Genomic DNA, 10,368 nt, shown 5'->3' on the forward strand with positions numbered 1-10,368 from the left:
CACTAACGGGGCTCAGCTTGTCTGGTAGGAGCAGCTAGTGCACGTCAGCTTCAAGTCTGATTATCCAATCTTCTTGGAGGAATCAGGTGCACGAAATTGTCAAATGTCTGGATGGGCGAGTTCATGCCACTGGATCCTTGGAGCGGCTCTTAGAATGCCTTGTTAACTTGAACAGAATTTCTATTAAGCATATCCCAAAAGAACAGAACTATGTTGCCTTTTCACTGGCTGTTATGGCTTCGTCTGGACCTCTGTGGACAGGTCTTGTACCAATATGAATCCATGCTGGATTCCCCCTTGTAAAGTGTTTTTTTTCTTGATCTCATGATTTAATAAAAACAGGTAGGAGTCGGACTAACCCAGCTTTCTCTGTCAAAAAAAAAAAACAAGCAGGAAAATACAGAGCATCCAAATCTGAACATCAGATCATTAATCATACTCTTAAAATAATTATCATGAAATAACAAAACGAGAGATTGTGGCACGCCTAATACACAAGAAAAACCATTGAACAGTTCACAGCTATTTTGATGCTAAAATAGTTATAGAATTATGTACCCCAATTGTAGTCTGGTATCAACGCCTCAAACGGCCAAGCAAAATTAAAGAACAGCGAAAAGAGATGACAAAAAAACAAAAAAGCACTTCAGTCAATGTTCAAACTCAGCAGCATCAGACCAAAATCGTTATAAGAAGCCTTCTTCCTCCGGAACATTTCACCCACACGCTTAATCGAACAAGCCGAACCCCATATCCTGCAAAATTCTCACCACCAAAACACTGTTAAATCAGGGAAAACAAAATTGCAGTGCAGAGAAATGGAGTTGCACTACCACTAGAATGTTTGAGCTGCACCCATTGTGTTCCTAAGAGAGCTTACCTCATCGGATTCCTCTTTCTCCTCAACCTTCTCTTCCTTCTTTGGCTCTGCTGCTGCAGGTGCTGCAGCAGCAGCACAAGCAGCGCTTGGAGCCACTGCAACAGCAACACCACCACCACCTGACGGGACGGAGGCAAACTTTTCCCTTCCAGAAGCTATGAGCTCGGTTATGTCTTTGCCTTTCACTTCGCTCAATAGAAAATCAATTCTATCATCCTCGGCTTCAGCTCCCACTGTTCAAAAGTTTAAAAAAACAAAGGTAAATAGGATTCAATATAACATTGAGAAACACCCATACTCGATGTGCTGCATGAGTACATCAAAAGGAGAAAACAATGCATAAGTTGTTCACATAAGTGCAGTACATTATATTTCATCAGAACGGACTCAAACTTGTTTGCATGGTACCAATACAGCAAGGGAAGCCAATGTGATAATGATCCAAAAAAGTTTTAAGTATACCAAACAGTAGTATGCATCCTCATTGTCAAGTACTCAATTAGCCAAGGTCTGCATTGATTTACAAAAATATGTTTTACCTCACCGAAGGAGATGAACACAGGTGTTAACTCAACAATTTAGAGATGGGTTTGCCAATACCAGGAGGCGATGTCCTTCCAGTCTAACACACACAATACTACAGTCTCGCTCCAGAAGGGTTATAAAATACAAATTGCTGCTCCAAAGACGTTATTGCACAAGGATTATTCACCCTCAACCTGATATTGTTGTCAGAAATGGAGGCTAGAAACATAGCTGATGAAAAAATAGATTGCAGGTTTTGACCAAGGGATACTTTCGACCTTGACATGGATGATTACCACTACACCAGGCATGTGTATGGCATAAAGTTTCTAAACCAAAGTAGAAATCAAACACACTTCAGGGCACAAAAAATAGAAACAAGGTACAGAACACTCTCCAAAGAAAACAGCAACAATGATAACAACCGCTAGTAGCAGTGATACTGTAATAGTAGTAATAGCAATATATCATCATCATCATTATTTATTTGAGTGGGTTCGTGTACACAAATACAATGATAAGTGGAGTGAAACTAAAATTCTTATTAAGATAAAAATTTACTAGAGAGACATATTTTTACACATTAATAATAAATTATATATTAAAGATTGTTGTTATAATTAAAAGCAAAACATGTTTCCATGCAAAAAATGATTAAAACAAAGGAATACATTTTTCACACCACTTAGATTTAAAGAGGCAAACAACAAAAAAGATTAAACCAAAGCATCATCTTGCACAATTTTCACTTATCCATCAAAGAGAGAATTTTGAATCTAGTCATAGTCACAAATATTGATCTCTGCTATGTCTCAGCAAGGCAATTTCTTGCGATAATATAGGTTTAATTTATAAATCTCGAGAAAATCAATGTTCCTAAAAAGTTCAAAAAATATAAAAGCAGTAAAAATAACTAAGAAAATAACATGCTTAAATAATAAAATACAAATATAATAATAGAAATAAGTGAAAAATACAAATATAATAATAGAAATAAGTGAAAATACAAAAGAAAGAAGAAAAATGTAGCTAAGATATAGAAAAGTAAAAAGTAAAAGGTGACTCATAATATGGTGATATTAGTGTGATAATATTGTGATATTACCGCAATAATATCATAATACATATGTTTTTGATATTTTAAAAATATCATAATATTTTGCCTTTATTTTTTATGAATTTACAGCAATATTATTATTATATCTTCAAAATATTTCCTATACATGATGTGACCATGATTCTAGTTAGCATCTATGTCACGAAGGTGGGGGTGCGGTGATGCGGCACTTTAAAAAAACTTGGGTGCGGGAGGGTATATATATATTATTTATTTTTAAAAATAAATGGAGATGGGGTTACCCTTTATATATATAAGAGGAAGGGCAGCCCGTAACCCCATCCCCTTTCTATTACGTAACTCCCTATCCCCCTTTTATTATAAAAGGGGAAAGGGGTACCTCGTGACTCTCTCTCTCTCCACGAAAGAGAACAAGGAGGAGAAGACGAAGAAGATGGAATAGCCAGGGAGGACCCAACCCCACCGTGTCTCTCTCCTTGTGTATGTGGGGGGGGGGGGGGGGGGGGGTGTATGAAGGAAAACGAGGAGAAGACGAAGGACCCCAGCTCTCTATCTCGCTCATGTTTGCCGCACCGAGTGTGGCACACCAACACCAGCACCCGCATTGCATCGCGTCGACACGGGTGCAACGGGCCATTTGCCATGGTTAGGTTACCATGGTTACTATGACATAGGTTACCATGGTTAAAAAGTGTGCATATAAGATCATACCATTTGGGAAGGGGTTAAGCAAGCTTTGGCAAACATAGAAGAAAATGATTAGAGGAACATGCCTTTTAAAATATTTTACCTAAAGCAAAAAGATCAAATGAAAATTAATCTAGGTACCATTTGAGTAGGGTCATAAACTTTTTACATGCATCAGTTACAAATGTTTCTTAAGGAACAATAAGGGAAAAACAAATTTGGAATTCTATGAAATACCGTTTGAGGAGTCATCACTTTGTAAAGTTATACAGACAATACTTTTTGTAGTCATGACTAACCCCTGCTTTTATATACTCTGTGATGGTGATAGACATTATCATTACTATTACTGCTACTACAAATAGACAATGTATAAAAGCAGCAGTGGGGTTACGTCTTTTTACTGTTTTATGCTTCAAAGCTATGTCACAGGGACTCTTCAACTAGGTGCCGCACCCGCACCCGATGTGGTCAACCTGACCCTGGGTGCAGTCAATGCACCCAGGATCATTTATGTCCAACTTTTGGACTATATATATATATATATATATATATATATATATATATATATATATATATATATATATTTGCCGCACCCCCGCACCCAAGTTTTTTTAAAGTGCCGCACCCCCACACCCGCACCCATGTGACAGCTTCAAAGTTGAGTAGCCAAACCAATTCGAATAGCACCCAATCAACTGCATAAAAATATATTCATTTGCCTCATAGTCACCAATATCACCGATATTACGAAAAGACCGTGTGATTAAGGTCTTCTCGTCTATCTCACACGGACCCTCCATTTTGCCCATTGTACCCGTGTTGACACACGTGTCCCCGTGTCGACAAGCATCGACAACTGGACACACCATTTTACCCTCCATACATACAAGTTTGTATTCAGTTTATAATTTATAATTATATTTTCAGTTTATAACTTTATATTTTCAGTATATATTTTAGCTATGTCACATGGGTGTGGGTGCAGGTGCAGGTGCGGCAATATATATATATAGTCCAAAAGTTGGACATAAATGACCCTGGGTGCATCGACCGCACCCAGGGTCAGGTTGACTGCACCGGGTGCCGCACCCACTCGCACACCCGCGTCGACGCGGGTGTGGCACGTGGGTGCGGCACCCAGTTGGCCGAGTCCCTGTGACATAGTATTTTAGATATGGCGTATATATTTAGATTATATTCAGTTTATTTTGAATTTATTTTGTACTTATGCAATATTTAATAATATATACATAGTTGTGTCCCTTTGCCCGCATTTTTTGAAATTGTCATGTTGTACCCTCCGTACAAGTACCTGTACCCACACTCGTACCCATGTGACATGGCTTCTCATAGTATTCCATAAAAACATGCAAATATCATGGTACTTTACCCCTGTGATACAATCTTGCAATAATATCACAAAAATATTGTGATATTTTTTGAAAATTTCTTATTTTTCTCTATCTCATATATTTCAAGTATATATATTTCTTTGTTCTTTTTATATATTAAAATTTTTTAAACTTTGTTTTACATTTTCATCAAGCTTCTTAGTTTATTATTGTTTGTCATTTTTATGAGTTTTAAAATGCTGTGATTTTCCCCATATTTACCAAGAAAACACCCTTCTTTAAGATCTACAACCAAAACCTTTGTGAAAAAAATTATGAATTTTACCTAAATCATTTTTTAGTAGAATATTTTTATTTTTTTCAAAAAAAGTTAACTAATTGTAAATGTGAAAATATGTTTATGACTTAACATGGTTAAATTTTAACGTCAATGTCATTTATCATCCAATTTTGTTCTAGATAGATACCATATGGACAGGCAGCTATTCTAAGCTAGTTATTCTCATAACAATAACAAAAACTAGTTATAAGAGAATAACTACTGTTACTATTATCTAGAAAAATAAATCATATTGTTATCAAATTTAAGGAACCAAATAACACATGCTCAAAGAGCCCATCATGGTTGAGAAAATATCTTTAATGAAGATAAGTCGATCCTTAAGCGCTCATTAGTGAGATAGATTGTTTCCAGAATATTTATAAAAGCAACCGACATTGATAATATCATTTCTGAAACAGGCAAGTGTCTGTCAATCTCCACCTAGTTATCACATAAATTGCGAGGATAGAAGGACCTGAACACAAGAATGACAATCATAAGGGCACGTTTGGAAGTGATAAAGATGTAGGAAAAGTGATGCAAAATGGAAAATCTGTAGGGATTTTCTGACCCTTCACTGAGAGTGTTTCTAAAAGGTACACTTTTTGATAAGAAACATTCCTCCATAGGGGAGGGTGGAGTAATGTTTCCTACCAAAAGAAATTTTATTTTTACACTTCCCACCACCCATCTCACCATCACCATCCATCTCACCACCACCACCATCCATCTCACCACCACTACGACCCCCTTCTCCTCTCTAATTTTTTCACATTTTGTCACTGTGTTTTTCTCATGCTATACAAACAAGTGAAAAACTTTCTTTTGGAAAACTTCTCATATAAAAAACCCTCATAGGTAAAACTTTTTTTTTCCTATGAGAGTTTTTCTCTCTTCCAAACGTGCCCTCAAACTGTGTACATTAGCCATTTCCAATAAGATTTGATCGCCATAAACTAATACAAGCACCCAGAAAAAAAAATCCTGAAAGACATAATCCCAACTTCCAACATATATCCAAGGCACACTTGTCACAATCATGCAATTGCGAGCACAACCACCAAAAACCTGTTTCAATGTCATAAAATCACATTTCCAAACACAAGGTCCCCTGCAATCAAACCCTGACACCCTTTCATGAAAAGTGAAAAAACGTAAAAAAGTAAAGATACAAGGTTTGTTTGGATTTTGGGTACACCGGGTTATTCAGAAAATTAGGACCATTTAAAAAACTTGCACTCTAGAGCACAATGCAATTTTCCCACGTTATTCTGGATAAGTGGGTGCATCCAAATGTCATTTAACAACACCGCCTTCATCCGAAAACTCAAATTAACAAATTTCAACAGATAGCCACAAGCCCTAAATCTATCAAACTTCCATGTCAATCGGATTGAGAAACCAGCAAAAACCACTATCACATCACCAATCCATGTATCCAAACAATACACATCAAAGCGAACATGTACGCACGTAAGAAACCAAATAAGTGACCTTCAGAATCAACAAAAACTTCTGAGAAACTAAAACCCTAGCAACAATAAACTCATTACACCACAAAAACCGAAAACTAGAGCTTATCGGCGAGTCACAATAACAGGAAATCAGGAACCAAAGAAAAAATAGCACACATACTGAAATAAATAAAAAACATCAAAGAAAAACAACAACAACAACAACAACAACAACAACAACAATAACAACAACAACAACAATAACAACAACAAACGCTCCCAAATGACAATCCCAGACCGAGAAACCAATCGCATTGAAGACGCAGACTCTCATAAAAAACCTCCAAGTCACCCAAAAAATCGAATACCGATCGTACGCAATCAGCGTATCGAAAAAACACGATAACAGGAAAAGAATTAAGAATCGCAACTAACGAAAACCCATCACCCACGAACACCAAAACCCCTTATTTTCAGAGATCTGGATACCAAGAACGATCACAGAAGAACAAAAAATGGGAATCCAGAAAAGAAAGAAAACAACGCAGAGAGAGAGGTACCAGAACCAAGGATGGCCTTGAGATCACCGGTGGAAGGATTGACGTTTCCGCCCAATACGGCGAGCAAGTAGGCGGCGACGATCTTCATTCTCTCTCTCTCTCTCTCTCTCTCTCTCTCTCTCTCTCTCTCTCTCTCTCTCTCAGCGCGCAGAGATTGGAAGAGAAGACGATCTTGTAGTTTTGCTGTTTCTCAAGAAGCTAGGGTTTCATTGATAAGGGTAGTTTTGTCAGATGGCATCCAGAGTAGGGTGTCAATGGGTCGTGCTTACCTGACCCGTATCAAACCCTATAGGTTCCGGTTATGGTGATAAATGATAAGACTCGAGTCCAGACCTGAAGGTCCGATAAATACATGGATTCATGTATAGTTTGTGAAATTTTATACCAGACCCAGGCCCGACCCAAGTTCCGGTTAAGACTCGCAATTTTTCAATGTAAAAATGATACAAAATATTATTTTACTCCGCATGGTCCGAGGGGTTTGGGTATGATTTCTCTTATAGTGGACCTGATTAGACCCTGGTCCAGACCAGATACCATACCCGAAAATCGGGCCCAAGTCTGGTTTTACCAAATCAAACCCGACCCATTGACACCCCTAATCCAGAGGTGTCCATGGTTTTTTGGTAACAAAAGAAGGGTCTGACTAATTATTCAGGTCGGTCCGACAATTACGAGGTCTGGGTATGGTTTATGAAAATTTATACCTAACTCTAGTTCTGATCAAGATCCGCAATTTATTCAATGTAGGTGTGCACTTGGTCTAATTTATGGGATCCGGATGTGGTTTTTCTTATAAAATATCCAAACAAATTCAAATCTTAATCTGATACAGACAACTTTTAGTAGGATCCGGGTATGGACCCATCCATTTTGGCAGAGGTGCCGCAATCATCAGAGAGTGTGATGAAACTGATACATCTTTAAAACTGATATCTTCAAAAGAATTATCACCTCTTTTAAAATATGGTGACATGTCAAAGAAGATTGCCTCTTTTAAACATTTTTCTTTTTTTTTTTATCTCAATTTTTATGTGATGAAACTTTTTTAAATATTTCTAAGGGTACGTTCGGGTGCCTCAACTCGATGTATCAGGTTTAGAGATATTGGGGAGTTGAATTGAGGGTTTAGGAAAAGCACGTCAAGGTTCTATAGGAAACAAAGAACAGAAAAAGTACTTGATTCAAGCTATTCTACAGGGACCAAAGAACAGAAAAAGAACGCTCTTTAAAATGAAAAAACAATTCTGTCCTTTCTCTTCTGCGTGCGAGGACGATCGCAAGCAATTACCAATAAATAGAAAGAATTCTGCAAAACACTAGACAAAAAGCCCCAAATGGTTATAAACAGAGAAATTTAAGCACCTCGTGCAAGTATTTCCCATAATTCCTCAGCAAAAGAGGATTATTCGGGTTCGCCTTCAACATCTCCTTATAATATGCCCCGATCCTACCCTGATCGGCTTCTCCGCCACCAGACGACCCGTTCCCACCGCCTCCTCCTCCATTTCTGCCGCCGATCTTCCCTCCCTTCCCATTTCCACTACCAGAAAACCACGGCTCCTCCGTCACCATCTGGGTGAGGCCACCGTTCCTCCTCCCGATCATCAGATCTCCCTCGTCCTCCTCCAAAACCACCACGATATCCTCACGATCCTCCTTCCCGAACTTCCTCAGCTTCGGCACGGCCGGAAAACCGGAGGAAGCTAACCGCTTGAGGCTGGATCCGGCATCAGAGTCTGCTCTCTCCGGCAGGATCAGATCGGTTTCCGACCTCACCCGCTGGAAAACGGGAGGGTGACCAGAGACTCTTCACCGGAAAGAACGCCCCATTGTCGGAATCCTGACCGGATAATGTAGTAATTATTGCTGCAATGTGCTATCCCTATAGGGTAGTTCTATTTATCCATGGCCAAAATAATAAGATAACCCTTGAGCAGGATTTTAGGTATACCTTACTAAGGTGCGCTCAACTATAATAGTCTCATATCTACCTTGGACAGGGTAAGCAATATAAATTCTTTGGACCCTTTTTGTTGCTTCAAGGGGCAATCCTCAATGGTTTCCAATCTAGAGATATTGGGGAGCTAGGACTACCACATATTTGTCCTAGGTCGGTATGTCTAGGAGTCTTCTACAAAAGTTGGTGATTGATCCATTATAGCTTAAAGCCATGCCCCAAGAGAGCTTTCTTTCGATCGGGGACCGCTCCTAGGAGACGATTCAGTCAGACACTCGAGAAATTAAAATACAGAGCATAATAAACACCCAAGTGGTCTAGTCTGTTTCGTAGTGACCTATCTATACTCGATGAACATTTGGTAAACAAGTGAAATATTAAAATAATTATTCATTTTACTTTCATGCAATCCTATACATATTCATATGTTCATATGATGTTTGTATGAGATAAAATCTCTTGGTTGTAAAATATCTTGATGTTGTGTATGTCTAAGATAAGATATTGTGATTGTGATTTATCTTGGTAACTTGAATTCCTGAATTTTATTCTGAATTTTATTGTTTAGTGATTCAATGGAATATTTAATGCTAAGCTTTGTTCGTTGAGAGTGAAGCATGTTTATGCAAGCTTAGTGTATGGTATATTTGCATTACTTGCGTGAATCTTACTGAGACCCTCCAGAGTCTCATGCTTTTAAAATAAATTGTTTTTAGATAATAGGTGATCTGATGGAGCAGGTGCAAGTTGTTGCAAGGGTGTTGTGTGAGACCGCTAATTTTGAAATCATGGGGGCTATCTGTCACACTTTATTTAAACATTATTTAATGTTTTAAATTCTAATATTTAGATAGATGTGTGAATGGTCTGATTATTATGATAAACCATTTAATATTTAAATTGATTTCTTTTATAAATGGTTGAGTGTATGTGTTTAATAATTGTAACCCATCAAAAATGTTTAACAAAAAATCCTTGTTGATTCTTTCACTGTATAAGAAGAATTTTGCCTATATTTTTGTGTTAAATTTTTGGGGTGTTAGAGGTGGTCCTAGCTTTGGAGTTTTATGCCACCGGCATGATGACCGTAGGTATGGCAAGTTGAGCCAACGTGACTAGTTCTTTGTGTTGAGTGTGGTTTCTTCAGGTTATAAATAAAAAAAAAAGGCTGGCTAACTTTTGGTAGAAGTAATTAAATATCAACATTTTAGGTGGGTCAACTTAAGGCTTTCAAGTTAAAGGAGGGAAAGAGTTTGATACCGTTGGTACATGGCTTTTTCCACAAGGTGATGCCAAATGAGAACCTATTCTTGGTGGACAAAGAGTACTTGTAGAGTTTTACACTATGAACATCAACATAGTCAACACGGTTTTTATGGACACTAAATTGAAAAAAAAAATTGCATGTGGGATTTTGTAAACTATTTTTCAACATATTTTGATTGTTCAACAACCATCTTGTTTTCATGCATTATATAAGTTTTCCTTTTTCTTTTTACTTTTTATTTTGCCCCAGTGGCAACCAAGTTAGGATCAGGTGCCATCAC

General features: G+C 37.8%; 1 protein-coding gene across 1 annotated transcript; it reads right to left on the bottom strand.

Moving 5' to 3' along the window:
• Positions 1 to 415: 415 nt before the first annotated feature.
• LOC149843414 (large ribosomal subunit protein P2B-like) lies at positions 416 to 7,062 on the bottom strand. Its single transcript, XM_089999777.1, has 3 exons — positions 6,862 to 7,062; positions 881 to 1,113; positions 416 to 755 (listed from the first exon to the last, which is right to left on the bottom strand). The coding sequence occupies exons 1-3, from the start codon at positions 6,947 to 6,949 to the stop codon at positions 729 to 731; spliced, it is 348 nt and encodes a 115-aa protein (XP_089855903.1). The 5' UTR covers positions 6,950 to 7,062; the 3' UTR covers positions 416 to 728.
• Positions 7,063 to 10,368: the final 3,306 nt, after the last annotated feature.

This window comes from Nuphar pumila, chromosome 3, assembly GCF_984573655.1.
Source record: "Nuphar pumila chromosome 3, dmNupPumi1.hap1.1, whole genome shotgun sequence".
Classification (NCBI taxonomy): domain Eukaryota; kingdom Viridiplantae; phylum Streptophyta; class Magnoliopsida; order Nymphaeales; family Nymphaeaceae; genus Nuphar; species Nuphar pumila.

Bases quoted from the DNA above. Each gene is read 5' to 3' on its own strand.
- LOC149843414 (XM_089999777.1), bottom strand. From the start codon at position 6,949: ATGAAGATCGTCGCCGCCTACTTGCTCGCCGTATTGGGCGGAAACGTC. The intron at 1,114-6,861 runs GTACCTCTCTCT...ACTTTTGAACAG, and splicing joins CAAGGCCATCCTTGGTTCTG to TGGGAGCTGAAGCCGAGGAT. The intron at 756-880 runs GTAAGCTCTCTT...AGAATTTTGCAG, and splicing joins AGAAAGAGGAATCCGATGAG to GATATGGGGTTCGGCTTGTT.